The sequence below is a fragment of the Montipora foliosa genome, chromosome 11 (genome assembly GCF_036669935.1).
Source record: "Montipora foliosa isolate CH-2021 chromosome 11, ASM3666993v2, whole genome shotgun sequence".
NCBI classification, from domain to species: Eukaryota; Metazoa; Cnidaria; class Anthozoa; order Scleractinia; family Acroporidae; genus Montipora; species Montipora foliosa.
Genome location: NC_090879.1, coordinates 24777205 through 24799853, shown reverse-complemented (window position 1 = coordinate 24799853; position 22649 = coordinate 24777205). Strand labels below are relative to the sequence as shown.

The following is a 22649-nucleotide window of genomic DNA, read 5'->3' as shown; positions in this document are numbered from 1 at the left end:
CTGGTAAAAGAAGTTAAAGTTACATGTATGTACACAAATGTATCAAAAACGGCAAGAATCAAACTGTTGATGTACGTAATCAAACCTCAGTTGAGAAAATTCTCACCACTTAATGTTTTTTTTTCTTTAATTTTGAAAAGCACTGCAAGGCAGTATCAGTACACACTTTGTACAAATGCTTGCTATTTACATTAATGAGCTTTTTACAATCCATGTAAAAATATTGTACTGAGAGATTCGCCACAAATTCACTATATAATAATCCTTGTCATTTGTAGGACTGCTCTCTTATTATGTACCTACAAGGTACTGAGGAACAAATATATTTTACTCTAAAATTTTGTTTAATATGATCCAAATAATTATACACAGCTATAATTTATACGGTAATTCTGGAAAGCGATAAAAATTAAAACTAAATCCATCTTCCTTGTGAATTGTAAATGAAGGACTGTTTGCCGTAATGCTGAGGTCGATATGTTGCTGCAACAGGAAGATATAATAATTATGATAATTAATTTTCATTATGTAATAAATCATTGTAGTGCCACAGAAGTTTCAAAAGTGACATTGCTGAAAGATTGCCAAAGAGTTGGAAATAGACCCTGGTTTTTCATTACGAGGACTTGACAATAGAAGTCCTCTGACGGACTGTTGTCGCCTCTGTCAGAACAGAGAATCTTGGAGAAGCTAATAGCAGGCCGACCCCTGAGACTAGCCAGCGCATAGCTGGTGGTTCTTTTTGGAGGGCAAGAGATTTCGAGCAGCGCAAGAAGACTTCTTCCTTTTCCCCGGGAAAACCGGTCGAGTTCTCTTGCTTTGCACAATAACTGAACCGCCAGCTACATTGTACGCAGGCTAACCCCAGACATGCTGACCAGCCTGGACAAGCAGACTAGCCTTGATTAAGGCCATTCAGCACTGTACCAGTTCACGGCAACAATAAGGACAAAGTTTCCAGCTCAACGAAACCTAACAGTGCCAGCAATCATTACAGTTTAATACTGTATAGCTACTCTCAAAGATACATTACTTTATCAGTTAACACGTTCATTCTTTACAGTCATATTAGTACCATTAAAAACATTTTACAGTCACCAAATGACCATCTAACTAAGGCTTTCTATCGCATTTCCATCATTCTTGACAGACTCAAGCCAAAACTAAAGAACACAGAAATTTTAAATTTATCTTCTTACATATCTATACCCGACTCAACTTTAATATTCATGTATATACCTGGTCCAGGGACGTCTTCTTCCCCAGGGATACCTCCCGTCCATCGACTTGTTGTTGAGACAAACACCGAACTGGACATGTAGTGTTTGGGGGGGCCTTCATAGTCCACTACGTTGTAATGGCCAGGTCCCGGCATTGGTTCAAGTGGTGGAAGGGGCATTGCAGGTGCTGATATGCACAAGTAATGCTTGTTACTGAAAAGATCAAGACAAAGATAACTTCAGTTAATGATATTTTAGCTTGCGAGGAATTCCCTGTCTGCAAGTTCACAAGCATGTCAGCACATACATTCCACCATTTTGGAGGCAAAAGGAGTCAGAACCTCTAGAATCTTTTCAGACATTCTTTTGACTAGTCATGTAAATTATCTTCTAGCAGTAAAGATTGTGTGACATGCCAACAAATCATACAAAAGATTGTGTGACAAATCATACAGCTGTAGGTTGGTTTTTGATGAGAGGGGAAAACTGGAGTACCCAGAGAAAACCTCTCGGATCAGAGTGGAGAACCAACAAAGTCAACTTGTCGTCATGTGGCACATGCTCTCACCACTAGTCTAGGGGTGTTGAATGGTACATGGTACATGTACTTCCAAAATCTTAGCAACTTTTGATCTGATCTCGAAATCTCGACAGTGAAGAGTCTCGAAGTCTCGTTTATATTACATTTATTTCGGTGTGAAGTCTTGTATGTTTTGGTTTCGGTCTCAGATTCGCAAACAAGGGTCTCGGCTTCTCGGATTTTACCATTCATCACCCCTACCACTGCGCCATTCCTACTTCAAGTCTCTTAGGAAACCCCTGAGGGTCAAATTAGGGTTAACTAAAGAAACTTTCATTGACTTACTGAAATCCACTTTGTTTCTTAGACTTTATTCTCTCCAGGTCAACTGTTTCAAATGGTTTATATGATCCTGGTCCAGGGTTCTGCACAGGAGATATCATCATCTTTCTCTCTGTTGTGGACTTGAAAGGTGACGTTGCAATTTGCGGTGAATCAAAGATGAGCTTGTCATTTATTGAGTAGTGACCTGACAAGAGATTGAAAAAAATTAAAAATCTTACATGGACCAATATTTTTTTACAATTATTGCTGAATGTATAAAATAAGTGGCGCACTGCACTAGGAATTTCCGAACCTACAAATGGATTTGCACAAAAATTCCACCCATAACACTAGTCTAATAATAATCATTATTATGTGGACAGGAGTGTTTTACTGGAAACTAAGACACCCTTTAATATTCAAATTATAATTATTATGACCACTTAACATCTGGGAACTGAGTGGCGTACGTACATTGTATTTTTTGTATGTAAGACAAGTGGTTATATTGATCGAGCAATGATGTCACAATTCCAGCCCTGTGGTTAGGGCGCTTGCCTTCAGGTCCAGGGAACCCAGGTTCAAGACATGTTCTGACCACTGGCTGAATTTGTTCCTGGTAGTCCCTGGTTCAACTTCTCAGCAGCACTTAAAAGTCTTGTAAATAGCAAACTAGCTAGCCTTCAGCCAGTTGGGATTCTTAACAGTTGTTGTTGAATGTTCGGTTCTGTCGTGATTGTGTTTCATTGGCCCTTAACTTTCAAACTTGATGGCATTTATGTCACAAACGGAAAATCTCATCAAAATACTCGGTTGTAAGCCGCATCTTGGTTCAACTCATCGCTAGTTACAGTGTATGCTGTCTCAACTGAATATTGCAGTGTAAGTCAAGAAAAGTGGCAGAAGGAAATTCGACTCGAATTTAAAGGGGCTAGGTCACGCAAATATAATTATTTGAGGCAATTTCAGCACTGATCGAATGGTCATAGAATTCGCTAAAATATCAAAATAACTGTTCAAAACTATAGAAGAACTCTAACAAAACACAGGGAAGCCAAGAAGGGACATGGATGGACAAAACTGGAGAGGATTAAAATGGATTGAATTTGAGTAAATTTGAAAAACGTTGGCCCACTTTTTTTCACATTTATATCAGTCTATATCAAAATGTCATTTACACAGTTGGAAAATCATTCTCAGTTGTTATGTGGCCGTGATTTTGCAAATAAAAGACTCATGCTCTGCCAATTTGACTTACCTAATTAGAGCTCATAATTAACAAAATTAAACAAAATTACCTAAAATAGCGTGACCAAACCACTTTAACGAAAGACCTTTAAATCCTGCTGTTAGCATAATTATAGTACTTCCTTGTGGGTGCCGTTTTTGTTGTACAACGGCCGTCATCACGAACGTTCGTGTGAGGCCACCATTTTGGAATCGCAGTAAGTGTAAGACTGGGACGAGTTTAATTAACATACAACATTTATAACCAAAAAACTATGGTATTGTCCATATAATAACAAGAAAATTACATGTTTAGCATGTCTTGTGTCCTTGCGACAAAAATATTGTTCTTGCCAATCAAACAAATTCATATCTTCTCCCTTTGAATTCCTTTCTTAGAGTGACACTTAAAGAGTTAACTCTGTCTGACACCATACAATTTTACTCATTGATGTGGGGCAGTTCAGGGGTGAACAATTCTTCCAGTACGTGTACCGTACATCCACTTACAAAAACTCCTCTTTAAACTTGGTTATTTCACATTTCACTTATTGCTTTGAAAAGAACAAAAAAAAATTGAAATGCATGATACACGTGTAAAACACGTTTTTACTATGCGTTTTATGCCATCTCTGTTGTCATAATTTGCTAAAGGTCACAGTCTTCATGATTTCTTACAGTATAAACTTACATGGTGATGGCCCGTTTTTTCCCACTGTCCAGTCCTTAGATCTTTTGGACCTTAAACCATTGAACAAAATACACTGTAAATGTTGTCAGAGTTTGGCTCCTTACTGTATTAATTTTGTAATAATAATTATTATTTGCACCTCCTATGCAAGAGATTCTGTCGATGGCAATTTTAGACAAATTACACGATGTATAAATTTATTTCAATGCCAAGCATAACCTCAGGAAGCTTCATTAGAAGCAGAACGAAGGTTAAAATTCAGCCAGGTTTTACTCCGCACCCCTACTGGGAAGGGTGATGCTTGTAGATTTTACTGTCTGATGCCAGACGATTTTACTCCCCAGTGGGGAACCACTTCTGTGCAAAATGCTAATTTTATTTTACTGTATTGAACAGTGATCTTTAATAATTTATTAATTTATTATCTCACTTTGACTGGAATGCAGCACAAGCTGCTACATTGTTATCATACACAACTCTTCCTGTAGATTTTCCAATCTGAAAACAAAAATCATGTCCTTTTACAAACTAAACATTCACCTGTGCAGATTGTCAATTATTGAGTAAAGGTGAGGTTTTCTGGTGAGTGGGTTCATGAACAGTGTTCAACTATTGTTAGTACTGCTTGCAGAATTGAACTCTGCCTAGTACATGTAATTATCAAGAGGGGAATTATAGTGAATTATTTACAGATCAGAGAAAGGCGCATGTGTTTTACAGGTCCTTGTTGGAGGGATGGAGAGAATCTTTCAGCTGACATTTTGCTATGGGCAGCACACCCCTTAAATGTCACAGACATGTTGATCGACCCCTCAGCAACCATCTGATCTCATCCAACTTTGGTCAGATACAGTACATTGGTTGCTCCCTTAATAAAGAGAGCTCACCTTCTAATCAAATGTGAGATTGAAATAGACAAAGTGTAAGAGATATGGTGATCCAAACAAACAATCAAACATAATCATCTCAACAAATGCACAGCTCCTTGTGACTTGCACGTGTTCCAACACACTGCATCTTGGAAGGAGTCCAAAACTGTTACAGTATTTAATATACATGCAGAGATACGCGGCTTCGCAAGAGTCAAACATACAACCTTCCGATTACTAATTCAAATGTTTTACCATGACTGAAAGGGAAGGAAAGAGAGTCTAGTATTCCAGCCCAATGGAGCACTAACTGGGGACACTGTATAAAACTGAAATCAACCAATTAACGCATATTAAATCATATGTTGGTTTTAGAGGAGAGGGGAAAACTGGAGTACCCAGAGAAAAACCTCTTGGAGCAGAGTAGAGAATCGAAAAACTCAACCCACTTGTGACATGATCTTCTGGGAATAAAACCTGTGCAACATTGGTGGGAGGCAAGTGATCTCACCACTCTGTCAGTTCTGCAGGTGCCTATTGCAGACCTATGTGGGAACCAGGTCACCTCTGGTGGCATCAGAGCACAGCTAGTGCCTAAATTAATTTTGTTACACTCACCAAATACTGATTGGGAGCAGGAACCTGGTCTTTTTGGTCTTCTCGTTGAATAGCAATGGGTAAATGAAAATTTCTGGAAAACAAAACATTTTTGGACTAAAGCCTACATGTAGTTTTCATGTCTGGCTGGGATTTCACAGTTTCGCGACTGTCCATGGTTTTTCAGACTTATGAAAACTGGGTAGTTGACAGACATTGTTTCCTGATTATCCAAGACGGTCCCCAAAAATTTGAGAAAATGAATAATGGAAACATTATTTGTCTCAACACATCTGCATTAGTTGGTGATCATCAAATTCAATTTAATTGTACTGTCAGGGACATTAATTCCAGTTTTAGCTCTATACATGTACCAATAACATTTATCTACATTGCTCCACTCTAGTTTCCTGTCACCTTTCAAAGAAACAGTAAACTGGGACAGATGTCTCACTGATATCTTGGCAAAATTTGGGAGAGCCAGAGGATAGTGAAATCCCCATTTGTCAGAGAAAACTAGGCTTGAATGAAAATCAACTTGTTTATATTCAAGTAAACATTTTCTTACTAATAAGCTCACTTACAAGATTCAATGGAAGTTCAGTGAAGTGATATCATGGAATTATTATTATTATTATTATTATTATTATTATTATTATTATTATTATTATTATTATTATTATTATTATTATTATCATCTTGTTTTCGCACATTGGACTTCCAATGGAACTTCCGTACTCCAGGAAGCTTGGTGACAACAAGTCTCCTCAAACTTCTAGGACCTTCCTAAGAATCCTTGCCATGTTCAGAATAACACTTTCCTGAAGCTCGTCTATCTTGGTCTCTTGGTCTCTTGGTCTCTAATTATTATCATTATTATTATTATCATTATTATTATTATTATTATTATTATTATTATTATTATTATTATTATTATTATTATTATTATTATTATTATTATTATTATTATTATTATTATTATTTACTCTTGGGGGTTTTGAATTCTGCCAGAATTCTGGTCAGCTGTGTCTGTGACAGTTAATTAAAAACATTGACCTGATGCAAGTCAAAAGCTGCACTTAGCAGGCCTCTCATCCTGTGTTTTGTCCTATGTTTTGGGAAACATTAATTTAGTATTTAAACTACACAATACCAGGGTCTTTTTCTTGCCAAAAGATGGGAATTATGGAGAGTGCCTGGGACTAAAGTTGGGTAATGTGTTCACTGTTATAATAGTTTTGCTACTTGTTTTCTTGGCCAAAAAAGAACATCAAGAGCAGTGGTCAAAAACGAATGACTGCATTAAATTACATGTAGACCATGGTGGGTACATGTGAACTTAATTAAGTTCAAAAATCTCACCCACCTTGTTACAGTTGATTTATTAAAATCATGTTCTCTTGATGCCAGGGGGTCATAAAGCCCTAGAAAAATAAGATTATTTGCCATTCATAAGCTTCAGAATTGTGCTTGTTTATCAATATTATTTCTTGATATCAGCATTTGACCACACTTTTATAGAATGAGATTAAAATTGAAGAAAATTGAGCATATTGAATATAACTCTACCTGGTCCAGGAGCTGTATTGGTGACTTCATGTGTGAACCGCTTTGCCTGTTAGATGAATGTTATCATAATAATATAAGATAATATTATTTCAAATGAATTCAAACAAATTACTCAGTTGTGATTGGACAAGAGGAGTGTAATTTAACCAATTAAAATCCCTGAAAGTCGCTTCAAGGTTGATAATGATGAGATATACATGTAAGCAAGAGTAGTTCAAACATGGATGAAAGTTTTTTATACTGTTAGGCTCACTCTGGGGCTTATATTATAATAATATTATAATATAGTGATAGTGAAATATCTCAGAGCACAAACTCGTAAATAAACAATGAATTGGTTGAAAAAGCATGAGCAGGGACCGCTGTCATTTACGCAGGCCATTTAAAGTCAGCCGCGGGTTCCTGCTGTGTTGCTTTCCCTCAACATGTCAACGTTCAGAAGTCTGGTAATAACTATTCCGAGGGGTTACTGCGTTTCAACCGAAAACGGTTGGAAAAGTGTTTTATTGGGAAACCTCAGCCACTTCAACCTTAACCGGTTGCGGTTGAAACGGTTGATCCCAATAGAACATGACCTTAAATTTATTTAAATACACTTCTTGGATAAATAAAATAACTGTTTGAAGCCTGATTGTAGCACTAATCCAAGGTTAGGATTTAAAATTTTAAACCAATACTGTGTATGTTGCCTGGGTAGACTTTAAGTTCCATATGGGTAGCGCTAATTGCTATTCTTAATTAATGTAGCTTGATTTCTTGTGTCACTTAAAATAATGAACATTGGTACATGTAGCTCAAGGTTATTCAATTTCTGAATCAATCAAACCAGGTGAAACTTTTATTGCGCTGATGGAAAATCTTACCTTGGAAACAAAGCCACCAAATCCTTTCTTTGAGAAGGAAGAGCTCACAGTCTCACTGGATTTAAGATCTCCATAAGTCCCTGGACCTGGATTGGCAGTCTGAAATTGTCAAGAAGAAAATTGAACAATGCTTTCTTTCATTATCTTTTTCAATCTTTTTTCCACTCCATGCTTTTTTAACTATAATAATAATTTCATTTTTTTGGTGTATTCATTCATGCTTGGTCTAGTACACTGTACAAGGTGCAGATACCTGCCAGTGTATACTAGGTAATAGTCTATCGAAAAATCAAACTTTGAGAAACATGGAACAGTTTTCTTGAAATGGAACCAGAAACATTACCATTACCCAATAATAATTTTTACAAAATTTATTAATTAATTCATGAAATGCAATGACTCCTAATCTAAACCATTCACAATTTCCTAGTACATAACTTGATAGTTAAAAATTAATTAATTACTATGGCTTAAACAAGCCCACTAATCTACCGCTAAAATCAAAATCCTTTGCATAATGACAAAATAAATCTACTAAGATTATCTTACGTTAAATCAATTTCAATTGTTTATGCAACTTTTGATCATCAATTCTCTACCAAGTGAACTTAATAATATAAAGCAGTTTTAATAGTTTCAAAGCCATACCACAGTGTTGTCTGCAAAGCGTCTACATCTGGACAAAAATCCCTTCTTTTCTGCGTTATCTCTCACAGTTGTTTGATATTTACTTGGAATAGAAGCAGACGCCGCAGTTTTTCCATGACCTGAAAAGAACAAGGTACGGGAATTTTAAAAATACTATAAATAGTAATCGTTTATGTTTGTGTTAAAATGCCTGGTGCACAGGTTTAAAAGACTCTTCAATCTACTGTATCTACTTAAAGATAGCCTGCAAACAGGCTTGCCATCTTGAATGGCTTGTGATCATAATCTTGAGGAGTGGCGCGAGCTACTCCCGAGGTTTATATACATGTATGATTCTGTGCCCTTCAAGACAGAGAGACTGTGTGTAGGTACATGTATTAAACTTTTAAAAGATAAATGAAGGCCCATCCGATTAAGTGCCATCCGTGAATAATCACCAATAAACTTTGAAAGTAAAATGGTAAAAATTAACAGTGACATGCATGGCATATTAGTAATAACTGAGTGCAACATGCTAGCCAATGTTTGCGACCAAAAACTGAAACAGTGAATGACTTTTTCAGCATGTTTCTGTTTTAGTAACTGATAACATTTCCTAATGTCATGATATTTTTAATATAGATAATTATGACATTTATTAAACTCAAATCATGAAATAGAAAAATAAGCCCAACTGGCACTTAACCAAGCAAAGCATTAATTATTCTAACATTGAGCGTAATCATCAATTTCAGGCCTAAGGTTTAAGCAATTTTTACAATGAGGAACAAAATTCTTTGGGTCAGTTGAGAAAATGCAAAAAAAAAAACAAATTTGTTTATGTAAATCAAGCGAGAGCACCCTATTTTGCCACAACTGGGGGATGTTGACTGTCTCCCCTTCTCCCTTCCTCCTCCTACAATACTGTTAAAGTGGTACTACGACCAAAAAAAAATTTTGTTTTTCCTTTGGATTTCAAAACTATGTTAACCAAACACTAACTCACCCAAGTTTTAAGTTCTGATTTTAAAAAGACACCTGTTTATTTTAGCTGGAATTTTCTTATTTATTGGTCCGCCATTACTAACTTTAAAATCTTGAGAGCGCTGGGTCGAGGAGAAAATGACGTCAAACACTCACTAGTTTAAGAATACAATGCGTGTGTACGCGGCCTAATTAATATGCAGCACGGGAGTTTCGGGCTTTCAGACTTTTCAACCCGTGTTTTGCATATATAATAAATTGCGTTTACACGCTGAAATTTTAAGCTAGTTAGTAAATGACGTCATTTTCTCTAGATCCAAACCTCTGAGGTCCAATCGGCCAGTTTTGAACGTGATTAATGGCGGACCATGAAATCCAAAACTTACACTCAAATTAGACAGCCTTTGGATAAAACTCAAAGCTCAAAATTTTGCCAGTTAGGTGTTGAGCGAACACACTTTCAAAATCTGAACAAAAAAAGGAAATGATTTTTTGATCATAGTACCACTTTAAAAGCCTAAGGAAACAGTTATACAGGAACTTTGGGATGTATGGCGCACTATTAAAATTCAACATAATTGTTTTGGTGGGAGGAGGGGGGAAGTGCCATAATTTTATCTCTAATGGCCAAAAATGTCCCAAGAATTTTCAATTCTATTGTAGGTCCCGTCCACACATATCATTTTTGAATCGTATTCACCCACTCACACATATATGCGAAAACAATTCAAAAATGCCAACCTCCACCTATACAGCAGGCATGTGCAAGCGCTCTTTGTGTTACAACGAGCCTCTGATGTCATCGCACTCGATATATCTCTGTTTTTAAATATCTTAAGTCTGGAGAGCATTTTCAAAGATTTTTGTTTTCGGTGAGCGAAAATACTGTACTTACTCATGTAGACAGGGGGCAAAAACGGAGGAAAAAGTCTCCCTTTTCAAAAATATCCTGATACAGGTGGTCGACGACGACTCTTATAATAACTGGACCAGGGTTCAGTTTTGACAGTACGCAGATAATTTTCCTCTAAAATTGGCCAGGCCAGTTTCAGAGGAAAATTATCTCTGGCGATGACCTGCATTTTACATGTATAACCATCACTTGTGTTCATTGGAAGCCATGGCATTTTTTTCTCCTCAATCAAACTTGATGAAAATATTTAAGATTTTTAAACTTATAGAATCAGTAAAAAAACAAAGGGTTTAACGCTTACTTTTGTCTTCCAATATTTCAAAAAAAGCCTCATGAAATAATGGTAATCAGTGGCCTACTAAACCACCACAAAATACCAACTATCTAGACTTGCTGACAGTTCCTACAAACGTTTTAAATACCCAGTTTGAGATCACTGGAAAATTAATATAAAACACTATTCTTCACAATACCCCGCAATGAAATTACTACCGGTACTTATTAATTCTACTTCGATAAATTCAAACAAACAATTAAGGACGGTGCCTACTATTGTTATTGCGCATTCGTTCTGCGCATCTCCAGATACTCGGGTTTCCTATCGGTGATGCTTACTGATGCAGGAATATTTTTGCGCGGTTTAAAATTATGGACACAAAGTAGATCTTCGTAAGTACTCTTGCTATCCAAAAAGAAAATTAGGGGTAACCATGCATTCTTTAGAGATAAGCTTCATATTGAGAAAGAACGCCATACATTCCTCTGTATTTTAGAGCTTTTTACAAATATTGTTCATGAATTATCTTTGAAAAATGCGTGGTTACCCCCAATTTTCTTTTTGGATTTCAATAACACTTTTGAAGATCTACCTTTCCTGCATAATCATAAATCGAGGCAAAAATACCTTTGAATTAGTGCACCGTCCTTAACTGGCAAATTTATCTAGGCGACCTTCTGCATCAACATTAGTTTACCGCCAACTAATGTTTTTCTCCAAGGTTACAAACACGTTTAGTTAAAGTACACTGCACGCTGCAATAATTCAATGTATATTCCAACTTTTTAGAATAAAGTGATCGTAGTTTTACGATAGCTTTTTGAGTTTGGACAGTTTTCGTATCCTTTGAGAAACTGAAAAGCTACGATTACATGTAAGCGTCACGCGTACGCAAACACAATGCTTCTTTGCTTCAGCAATCTGGTCGGCTTGGCATAATCTTCTGAATTGACTATTGATCGATGAGACCACATAACAGTAAAACAGACAAGTACTCAAATTGAAGAAGTCCATTTATAGTACTGAAACTGGTTAACCTGGTAATTAACTGTATAACTGATTTCACGTTCGCACATGATGAAATCACTTCGATTTCACTTTACAAGGTGATTTGAAAATATTGCTAGTTGTGAGGTACCGCAACACTTTACCTTTATGTATTCTGCCGGTCGTTACATTTCCCCCAACAGCTCTTCTTTGCGACTCTTCAACTTGCACACTGTCCGCCATTTTCCTATCAGTTGTCTTAGCAACAAGATTCCAATTAGCTTTTCGACCAAGCCTGTCTATGGCGGAAGGACGTATTACAAAACATGGACCCCAGGTCCATGGTATGGACCACCTCTGTGGACCCGGTCCATGGACTACCCCTGTGGACCAACCCTCATTTTGTGAGAAAAATCTTTAATTGATCCTCGCACTTATCTGGACAATTTCAGCAATTTTCTCTTATAGAGACCTGAAAATTCAGGTGCAAGTGCAAGTATCGCTTCTCTCTTTCGTCCGAAGATTTCCATGGACCACCTCTGTGGACCCGGTCCATGGACTACCCCTGTGGACCAACCCTCATTTTGTGAGAAAAATCTTTAATTGATCCTCGCACTTATCTGGACAATTTCAGCAATTTTCTCTTATAGAGACCTGAAAATTCAGGTGGAACCCATGACCCCTGCGATGTGAGGACGCTTGGGCGCACTGGTCAATTTTTTGGTCTCGTTTGTTCCGGTGAAGGACTCGATGAACGAAATGAATGTATATTTGAAGTGCGGGTTATAGACGAATCCCTTTGAAGCCAGCAATTTGAAATAGATGGTATATAGGTGTCTTTAAGAGACAATTGCTTAAATCAGTAGCCCATAAACGTGATAAGCGAACAACAGCCGACAGCCCTATATTCCTGTTAAAAATGAGAGCAGCAACTTGATGTCATAACCGGGTGTTTTTTTTTTTTTTGCGGAAAAGGTAGTCTGTATAGATCGTAGTCTATATAGATGTTAAATGCCGTGACATAGATCGTAGTCATGGGCTCCACCTTAAATTGTCCAGATAAGTGCAAGTATCGCTTCTCTCTTTCGTCCGAAGATTTCTCTGCTTGTAACTTTACAAAATAAGGGGTGGTCCATGGACCGGGTCCACACTGGTGGTCCATGGCGGAAGCTCTACGGCTTCTGAACGAACATCGAACGGAATCGCACGCTAACAAGGATGCATTGATTACGTGAAAACATTGCGTACCAGTTATACGCATTTCTCTTTCTCTTTCCAAAGGGTAAGGGTAAATCATTTATGGATTTTCATGCAATTTCCGCGTGCGTGACTGAGACGACAAACAAGAATAGTCACAGTAAGGCAGCCAGTCACCCATGCACGTTAAGGTCAGGAACGCTAACATTTATGATTTACATATTTCTAATTTCTATTCTTTTCTAAGTGGTACTGCCTTGTGCACGGCAAACATCATTGAAATGTCCGCTTCACTTTTCGATTGCTCAGAAGAGAAAAACAACTTTACTCGTCTAGCCAGACTGATTATTGATGGCGGAACCTATGCACTCAGAGAGTTTCTACTGTCGATCTACCCAGCTACGGCATTGCCAACGGTGTTACAAAAAAACAAGCATTTACTTCAAATGTTAAAGAACAGATGCCAGCTATTTGACGAGCAGTGGGAAAGGTTATATCCTTCTTCGGGCGATCCACCAGATACCAAAACATTTGACATCACACTTTTGCATCTCCTGCTTCGAAAAATATGCGTTTTGACAGAGCCTCCCACTGGATGGCACGAAATGCCTGCAGATGAAGATACGTCTGACGAAGCTCATATCGTCCGTATTAAATGCTTCAGAAATGATCTCTGCCACAGCATTTCCACTGGTATTCCAAATGACGAGTTCGAACTCAAATGGGCCACGATTTCTCGTTCTTTGGTTGCCTTGGGCGTCGATTCGCAGAAAATAGACCGTCTCAAGACCGAAACAATTGATCACCATAAAGAAAGAATACAAGAGGTCATGAAACAGATGAAATACGACTTGGAGTCAAGAATAAGCAGTGTGGAGGAGAAAGTGCAGCAATTAGATGGACAACTCTTAAGCTTTAGTTTGCAAGAAGTTTCGAATCCTGTGGAGCTTTCCAGCTGTCTTCCAGATGAAGCTCAAGAAGTCTTCGGTCGTGACGAGAAGATTCAGGAAGCTACACAAGCAATACAAAGTGGAAAATTCTCAGTTGTTGTGATCACTGGGGCACCAGGGTTTGGAAAGACCACGGTGGCAAATAGAGTGGCCCATGAACTTGCGAGACCACACAACGACAGAACTGTTTTTTTCACCTCTTTGAGGTCCGAAACAACCTTGGGCGACGTGGCAACCTCTATGTTTCTCGCCTGTAGCACAAACCAATCTCAGCCGCCTGATAATCCACAACTCTGGTTACGGAATTGGAGCAAGTTGCGATCGACGTGCGTGACATTCGTTCTGGATTATGCCGATGGTGTCACTGAGTGTCAGGATAGTGGATTCGTGGATTTAATGAATGAAATGAGGTCTTTATCCAGACAGAAAATTTCCTTTGTTGTGACATCCAGGAAAACATTCCAAGCTGGCCGATCACACCTCAAGATCAAGGAGGTCACTTTGCATAGTTTGTGGCCAGAAGACGCTGAAAAGCTTCTGCTTTCCAAAGTTTCCAGTGAAGCGAAAAGGCAAAGACGCCTTAAACAGACGAAAAAAATGGTTGAATTGTGCGCTTGTGTCCCTCTGGCACTTTGTATCGCTGGATCTCTGCTTTCGGACTACGAAGAGGGCGATTTGATTTCAAGTCTCGAAAAAGAACCTTTAGAAGTTATGGAGAATGATGAAATGTCTCTTAAAAAAACGATTCAGACCTCGTTTGATCTGCTGAATCCACAAGAACAAAAGGCTCTAGCCATTCTGTCAGTGTTTCCAGGTTCATTTGACTCCACTGCTGCAGAAGCTGTGATCTCAGCTGCAACTGAGACAAGTAAGGCCCAATCAATTAAAAGTCTTCGATCGTTGAAAAACTGGTCTTTACTTGAGCATGCAAGATCAGGAAGATACCAGGTTCACCAGTTAATCCAGACATTCGCTAGGAAGACTGGCAGAGAGAGATTTCCAGATATTTTTAAGGATTTAGAAATGGTAGCATGCAGCCATTTTGTGTGTCGCCTTTCTGAAAACTCTGAAATGTATTGGAGTAAGGACAGGTGCAAAGATTCAATAGACGCCTTTAATGAAAACCGCCATAACTTTGAATATTTCTTGCACGTTTTTGCTGTAGCAATGTCACTGACACCCTGCATTGATCCAGCACTGGAAAACGCCACAAACAGGTTTTCAAAACATCTGCCACAAAAATGCATGTACCTAGAACTGTGTCTTTTGCCAAATTTTTATACCAAGATCTTGGAAAAGTTTCTGCAGCACTTTGACACTGGAAACCAACCCGTCCATACCGTGGAAATTTTATGCCTTCTTTCGAATGAAAAGAGGAAGGTTGGAAACCAAAATGAATACTTTGTTCTTTTCGAGCAGGCTAAGTATGTCTATCACTGGAATTACACTGAATTTCGGGACAATGGGTTGTCACAAGTGCTCTTCTTTAATAGTTACGCTCGCTTTCTGTTTGAAAAACGGCTACCAAAGAAATTATTTGACAAAGTTTTTAAGATAGCTTTGGAGCTAAGCGAAAGGAAGCTTGCAGATCATGCTGAAAGAGCCGCAACTTTGCTGATGATTGGAAAAAAACGGAAGAGCATCCCAGTACTTCAGGAAGCTACTTCTAATTTCGATAATCATCTTGGTGAACATTTCATGACCGCTCAAGGCCATAAAGCCATCGCGGACGTTTACTTCGCGCACAGACATACAGAAACAGAACTTAACATGGCTATGTTTCACTATAAACAGGCCTTAACCATGATGGCAAAATGTGGCATGGGTGACCACAAAGAGAGTATACTGCCACTGAAAAACTACGCTGTATGCCACCGATGGAAAGGAAATTATGAAGATGCAATTAACATTCTGGAGAAAGCAAAGCAAGTAGCTGATTTCGAATTGCAAGAGGACCACAGATGGAAAGTAATCATTGAAACTCAACGAGCTCTACTTTATGAAGATAGCGGGATGCTAGAAGAAGCTAAAAGGATCATGATAAGCGCGTTGAAGATGTGTGAGAGGCTTGGAGACTATGTAGATCGACTTGGAAACAAACGCGAAATCCATCGTTTTTTGGCGTGTTATGACTGTTATCCGGAAAACAAAGAGATCGGCCTGAGAAAACCCCGACGGAAGTAGATTGTCCACGAAGAAAGGAATTTTTTTCAGTTTTGAGTTTTTCAGCAAGAAGTCCCTATATTTCAAATAATTTTGCTGGTAGAAGAAAGAGTGCTGATCTCGATATTACTCGCTTAAGGCAGCCTGAGTGTAGACGCCTCCAATTTCTTTGTTGCATGTCGCGTGCAACAAAGACATTTTTAAGAAAAAAAGAACTGACTGCGTCAAATGTGCTGAAGGTAGAGGTTGTTTGTGCCATATCTGTTACATTTGTTTTCTCTTTGTAGCTTGAATTTTGAATTGTAAGGGTAAATCAACTTACTCGATGAAGAAATCAGGTCGTGCCTGACAAAATATTGGAAAAAGATGCTACAACAAGTTGCAAAAATAGTGGAGACACTTCACCTTCTTGGGGCGTTATTAATTTCGGGGAGAGGAAGTGGGAAAGGTTTAAATTCAGGATACGGCGGGCATTTGAAGCTACAAAGGATGTTTTCTAATGAAAGTGTCTCAACCATTTTGCAACTTGTTGTAGCATCAGCCCTACAGGCCGCTTTCAGTTTCTCTGCTATTAGAGTCCGCAATATAAATTTGCTGGTTAGATCCACCAGGATCCCGCACCTTTGCTTTGTCCAGTTGGCATACACGTGCAATCGTTAAAATAGAAGTTTAAATGACCGCCTCAGAGAGCAGTATATGTGGGTTATTGAGCAAGTGTGAGGTCAAGGTGGCTGGATATTGGCCAAGTTCTTTTTTTGCGTGTTTATGGACCGAGACGAAGTTGAGGTCCATAAACAAGCAAAAAAGAACGAGGCCAATATCCAGCTATCTTGACCGAACAAGCTTGGTCAATAAAGGATATACTTAAAACACCAAAAAATGATCTTTGATCTTGCGGGACCGAGCGCGAAATCCCGAGCGGGCAAGATAGCTCCATCTTGCCCGCTCGGGTAGCCAATCACACCGCGCGATTTGGTTCATCTTGCCCGATCACGGAGCTAGTCATATAATAAAGTGATTTATTGACTCCTTAACAAAATCCGATTGACCTTTCAAGAATGGACCGCGTTTTCTTGTGTTTGACTCTCAGTGTTGACTGACCAATATCCCAAGTTCAAATGCAACAACAACCTTGGTTGTCTTAGTTATCTAGACTGTAATATGAATTGTTTATCGTGCTCTCACTGTCAAAAACATTTGGAAGACATTTTTTGTTTTGTTTTGATTGCACTGCTCTGTAGGAAAGCAACTTTACTTTGTGGCAAGAAAACGTTTCATGGTCATCATCATTACTAGTTTTTACAATGACTGCAAAAATTCTCGTGCGCTCATTGGCTAATTTTTATTGTCGATAAGCGGACAGAAACATAAATTTATAATTTATGCGATAATGACGCAATATTGCTCGAGTCAGATTGAAGTTTCTCGCATTTTTGTCTCGCTTTCTTCTCGTCTTTTGACTTAATTTTGACCCCTCTGCCTTTTTGTTATTGTAAAAAACAAATTAATGTCAATTTTTCATGCGTCTGTCCTGTTATTGATCATGAATTTCGTCATAACATTGTAAAGTAGTCTGCGGATCCACTCGGCTATCCACAGCTACTTTGACAATGTTATGACGCAATTCAAGATCAATAACTGGACAGACGCATGAAAAACTGACATCGATTTGTTAAATATAACACGCAGGTGAATAGTGCTCTCCGCGCGCGCTGATTGGATAACTCGGAGGTGATTATCCAAGTACTATTCACCTCCGAGTAGCCGGCGCGCGAGATTTGAAATTCTCCACTGTATTTTACCTAAAGATTTTTTGGTTCGTTTTTTATTCAACCGGTGTGGTATATATTAAAACAATTATTCACCTCGCCTTCGGTGAATAATTGTGAATTATTATTATCATTATTATTAGTAGTAGCTATCGCTAAGTGCCAGCGAGACAATCAATCAGTAATACATAGTTTGCAGATTTGTATCAGAATGCCATTTTTGGAACCCAATAGAAGTTGTATTTTTTTTTTTATATATATATAAAGTACTGCAACTCAACTTATCTAAGTTAACAATAACACAACAACAATAGAAATGTAAGTAAAACACACTTGCACACTTTGTATCTCAAGCAACAATGTAAATGGCAACGTGTTTTGTAATAATATTGAAAATGACGGCTGTAGTTTTTGAATGACCGTAACTTTAACAGGAATATACAATAATGAATGTCATGTACAAAATCGCCAAGCGTTTTCAGTGTGAAACATGTCATGGGGATGAAACTCTCCTGCATGACATATGCAAGTTGTTTCTCTTGTAAAATTTTTGTTTTGCAAGATACAGCCATGAATTATATGTCAAATTGATCGTTTAATTTTGTACTTTATTATTTCCTTTCAAAATTAAATTTTAAAGGTTGTCCTTTTCGAGGGTATCTCGCCCGTATCTTATTAACTGAGAGCCGGAGGTAAACCGGAGTACCCTGATAAAAACCTCGGTGTCAGATTGAGATCGACTGAAACTCAGCCCACATACGACCTCGGGTTGAAACCGAGTCTCACAGGTGAAAGGCACGGTTGATAACCGCTAAGCCACGCTGACTCCCCTAAAAACCAAATTTAAAAATTTAAAGGGCTATCTACAAATGTATATGGTTTATAAAGAGGTCGAGATAAGATATAATCAATTAAGATTTGAAAAGGCTATAATAACATGGAAGCAGCCTGAGATGACCGTTTTTATGTTTTCCATTACAAAACATTTCTTAAAAACTCGTCCTTCTATGAATCGAACAAACTGGAAACTAAAACATCTATCTAAACCTAGACACGAAACTTATATTAAAAATACACTTAAAATTAATTTTGGTGCTGGGTGATTTATGGCGTCAAAATTGAATCAACGAAAGTGTCAATTGCTACATCTTTGATTGAATAAAAAAATAGCAAGAAAAATAGCTAACGCTATTTTAGGTTAGCACGCATTAAAAACAGTTTCTAGTCTTTTCAAGGGAAAGAAATTGGAGAAAGACAAATATTATTTGACTCAATTAGAAGATATATCCATGAAAAATTACGCTCAGTCGCGTTTCCATAGAAACGTTATTCAATTCTGACCTGAAGACTTGTATGGTATGGCAACTGTAACGACATATATTATAAATATTACTCAAAAAGTTTTCTCATTTTTCTTTATTTTATGCCAACGTTTTGACCACAATCTCTTAGTTGTAGGAAAGAATAAAGACATTACGTTAACCTAACGTTTTCTGAAAGCTTTAAATATATTTAGAGGTTAATTATATACGTCAAAGCATCTCTCAATCTTACTTTTTTTGCGAGTTTTATTTTAATTCAGCAATACCCAGTTGGCGACAAAGCGCTCAACTTTATACGCAGAGAAGGCGCCACGTGTAAATTAGCGCCGAGATCTTTATTGTTCACGATTTAACCAATCCGAGCCTACGATATACAAATTGATAATCGCCTGAGCCAATCAGCGTACGATAGAGTTTGTTTTGGGGCGCGAAATTCTGCCAGGGGAAAATCATACAAAAAACAGCTGATCGATGAATACGAAAAAGCGATTAACATGTTTCAAAACCCATTTGTACGAAACACTGGCATATTGGTAAGAATATCCAAAACCAGATGATTTTTTTGCTAAAGCGGTTGACAACACTTTTCTGTTGATTCTGTAGAAAAAGAAAAGGGAAGTTCTTCGATCGCCTACAATGGCGCCGTTTGGAAATAATCAAGGGATTGCAAATCGTGTTTCAGGGACATTCAGAATTTGAATTTATTATTGATGAATTTTAGGCCATCGTCTATCGGTTTTAGTCGCAAAGTTTAACGTTTCCTTCTTGTCTGGATCAATTAAGTGTCCTAGGAAGAATTTTAAAATATCGGCGTTTGAGTGAAGAAAGAAGGTGTGTGTAGTGATCATCCTCGAATCTATTTCAGATATTGTTGTCAGATCTTCGTTGTAAAACGTCTCGGTTGTGACGGAAAAACAGCTTTGTTTGGTACTTTGTTATCTCGTTTGAAATAAGAAAAGAAAACGAAGAAGCAAACGTCGTGTTAACGGGTTGAGGAGAAGAGTACAACCCGACGTCGATTAAATTGGAAAGACAGCGCGAGGCTCGAGTGCTTTGTGGTTACCATGAGTCACCCGGGGAGACCTCGCAAGACCCGCTCTCGGTCCTCGCACGCGAAAGGATCTCGCGAGGAATCAAGATTTGGTATACGCTATCTTCACCATCACATGTTTGCGGGAGACACTCCTGTCGAAAAGCAAGTGTGCCCTTATGACTGTAAATGTGCGGCAACCATGTCTTCGCTTTACAGCGTTAAAACACTCGTTTTACTTACGGTGTCCATTCTTATCCTCTTAATCGGAGTGACTTTTATGCTGGTGGGTTATTTGATTCCTCGAAGACCGGTTGTTTATTTGGAGAAAAGCGATGGATCGAGAACAGTCGTAGACCAGAGCGCTATCAATTTTAATACGTTGTTAGATGATTTTACTTTGGTTGGGACAGCTCTTGTTCCTTTAGGAGCTTTCCTGTTTTGTATAATTCTCATTATTCCTGTCTGCCGTTCTTCCCCGAGCCACAGGAAAGGAGAGTATGTCAAAGCTCCAACCGAAGAATCTACCCCGGCCAGAGCCGTGACGAAAATCCCGGACAGCGCATCGATTACTTCAGAGGATACAAGATCTTTGAGCAGTGCCTCTACGATACAGAAAATACCTGTTCTTGCCCTCGTTCACAATGTCCAACCCGAGAAAAAACCAGACAGTTTAGGTAAAGGAGGAGAATTTAAAATGAAAAGTGGAAAATGGAAAGATTCTTTCGGCGGCGGGGACGAATGAGAGGGAAAACTTAATCCAGGTCTGAAAAAAATCATTGAAATTTCTCGTAGAATTGTCAGGAAATTGCAAGGGGACCTTGATTTAAAACATTATCTTGCTATTCGACTCCAGTTGTTAAATTCATTTTACTGAGAATATCTCCAGTTTATGCTGAGCTACAAACTCATAAATAAAAGTAGTTGATAACAATATTTTTGTACAAAAGTAAATGACATGCCCAGCGGAACTTAAAACATCCGGAATAGGAAGGAAGGAGCTGCCATTCAAAATAAAAGAAAGCGATAAAAAAATTATGGATTCGTGATATTTGTACTGGAAAGTGAAACTGTCCATGTATAATAATTGCGGAAATTGGTTTGAATAAAACTGAGGGCGTTAATCATTCATGCAACTTGTCTCCTTATTTCCATGCATTTAAATAACGAATCACACACTTTCGTTAATAATGTTTGAATTAAAACAGCTGTTATGATAAACTCCAAAACACAAAAATAGGATTAGATAAAGCACCAGAAATACACTATAAGCTCAATTGACGTTGCCATTTCTCCTTGCTTCCGCCTTAGCCTTAATGTTAACACTGACGATCAAAATAAATTGTAGCTTCTCACATTTGTCTCACTGCTACAAAGTTGCGAGGAGTCTCTCTCAATTGCAATATCTCGTTGGCTTTAAAGGTTCTCTAGTGCAATGTGTAGCATAAAGTGAGGAAATTTAACCTGTTGAGAGACACCGAAAATCATGAACACGGGCGAAATTTTGTTTCACAAACGTCGCACTCGATCTTACTATTGGAGCAAGAGAGCTAGGTTATTGGCTAAAGTGTCTTGCTTATTATATATTATAGGTGTTTATATACCCCCAGAAACATCTAGCCTGCGTGGCTGGCGGGATATTTTATCGCGTGATTATTTAAACACCAGCGAGTAAGTACGTCGGTGATTGCTCAGTGTTTTCGCCGCGAGTAAGCCGCTTGCCAAAACAAAACGAAGCAACCATCGATTTACTCGCGCGTATTTAAATAATCCCGCGACAAAATATCCCACCATCTATGCAGGATACGAAACATCGTAGGTATCAAGTTGTTTCAAGCCATTTTTATCGTTTTTTGTGTCTCTGTCACACGCAGGTGTGTCAAAAACAACATATATTGAGTTGTAAATTTTACTTTTCAATCAACCTTCTTTACGGATTCTATTGTTTTCGAAAGCAGAAAATTGAGGTCAATTTTTTAAGCCCGATGTTGACATTTCTGTATAGTAGTTTTGATTCTGTGGACACTCATAAAACTGAAAAACTATTCACTGCCGAAAACAGCAAAACGGCTATTTTCTTAATAAATTATTTTACGCTACTTCTGTAATTTTTTTTGTGAAACTGACTTGTGGGAATCAGTCCAAACTTGCTGTGTTGTTGTTTGTAAATTGGATTGAACCAAAATCCCCGTATGAGGGCCGTACACATTAGCGCGAGGTGGGCCGAAAAAACGCCTTACGGCCCTGTTAAGGACACGTACTATGCGGTGCGATTTTGGGGCATTTCGTCGCTTCTAAACACAGCCACAAAAGCAAATACAAACAACATATTAGATAATCTTTTTATGCAAATTTTACCTCTCTTGTCTAAACTTCATCTTGCGGGTGCTCCTTAATAGCGTAAAGAGCCCATATCACAAATTGCTTATTGACTGACTGGAGGTTGGGTCGGGCCGGACTGGAAAATATTCGTCCCTCGGTTATGGAGGACTGACCTCGCTGCGTTCGGTCCGTACGCCAAGATCTCGGGCCAAATATTTTCCTGTCTGG

General features: G+C 38.2%; 3 protein-coding genes across 3 annotated transcripts; 2 read left to right on the top strand and 1 right to left on the bottom strand.

Annotated features, from left to right (window-relative positions):
* Positions 1-113: 113 nt before the first annotated feature.
* Positions 114-11965, bottom strand: LOC137975527 (O(6)-methylguanine-induced apoptosis 2-like). Its single transcript, XM_068822636.1, has 11 exons — positions 11833-11965; positions 8529-8647; positions 7881-7979; positions 7018-7063; positions 6815-6872; positions 5470-5542; positions 4413-4480; positions 3983-4032; positions 2086-2269; positions 1240-1433; positions 114-483 (listed from the first exon to the last, which is right to left on the bottom strand). Exons 1-11 carry the CDS (start codon positions 11909-11911, stop codon positions 416-418), a joined length of 1038 nt encoding a protein of 345 aa, XP_068678737.1. The 5' UTR covers positions 11912-11965; the 3' UTR covers positions 114-415.
* Positions 11966-12824: 859 nt separating this feature from the next.
* LOC137975526 (uncharacterized) lies at positions 12825-16230 on the top strand. The gene is made up of 2 exons (XM_068822635.1): positions 12825-12950; positions 13113-16230. Exon 2 carries the CDS (start codon positions 13147-13149, stop codon positions 15997-15999), a length of 2853 nt encoding a protein of 950 aa, XP_068678736.1. The 5' UTR covers positions 12825-12950; positions 13113-13146; the 3' UTR covers positions 16000-16230.
* A 3288-nt stretch (positions 16231-19518) lies between these two features.
* On the top strand, positions 19519-21253 carry LOC137975246 (neurensin-1-like). Its single transcript, XM_068822332.1, has one exon. It carries the CDS (start codon positions 20134-20136, stop codon positions 20842-20844), a length of 711 nt encoding a protein of 236 aa, XP_068678433.1. The 5' UTR covers positions 19519-20133; the 3' UTR covers positions 20845-21253.
* The last annotated feature ends 1396 nt before the right edge of the window (positions 21254-22649 follow it).

Excerpts from the sequence above, each read along its gene's own strand:
- LOC137975527 (XM_068822636.1), bottom strand. The coding sequence starts at position 11,911 with ATGGCGGACAGTGTGCAAGTTGAAGAGTCGCAAAGAAGAGCTGTTGGG. Across the intron at positions 6,873-7,017 it reads CAATACAGCTCCTGGACCAG|GGCTTTATGACCCCCTGGCA; the intron begins GTAGAGTTATAT and ends TTATTTTTCTAG. Across the intron at positions 4,033-4,412 it reads TGTGCTGCATTCCAGTCAAA|GTCCAAAAGATCTAAGGACT; the intron begins GTGAGATAATAA and ends CAATGGTTTAAG.
- LOC137975526 (XM_068822635.1), top strand. The coding sequence starts at position 13,147 with ATGTCCGCTTCACTTTTCGATTGCTCAGAAGAGAAAAACAACTTTACT.
- LOC137975246 (XM_068822332.1), top strand. The coding sequence starts at position 20,134 with ATGAGTCACCCGGGGAGACCTCGCAAGACCCGCTCTCGGTCCTCGCAC.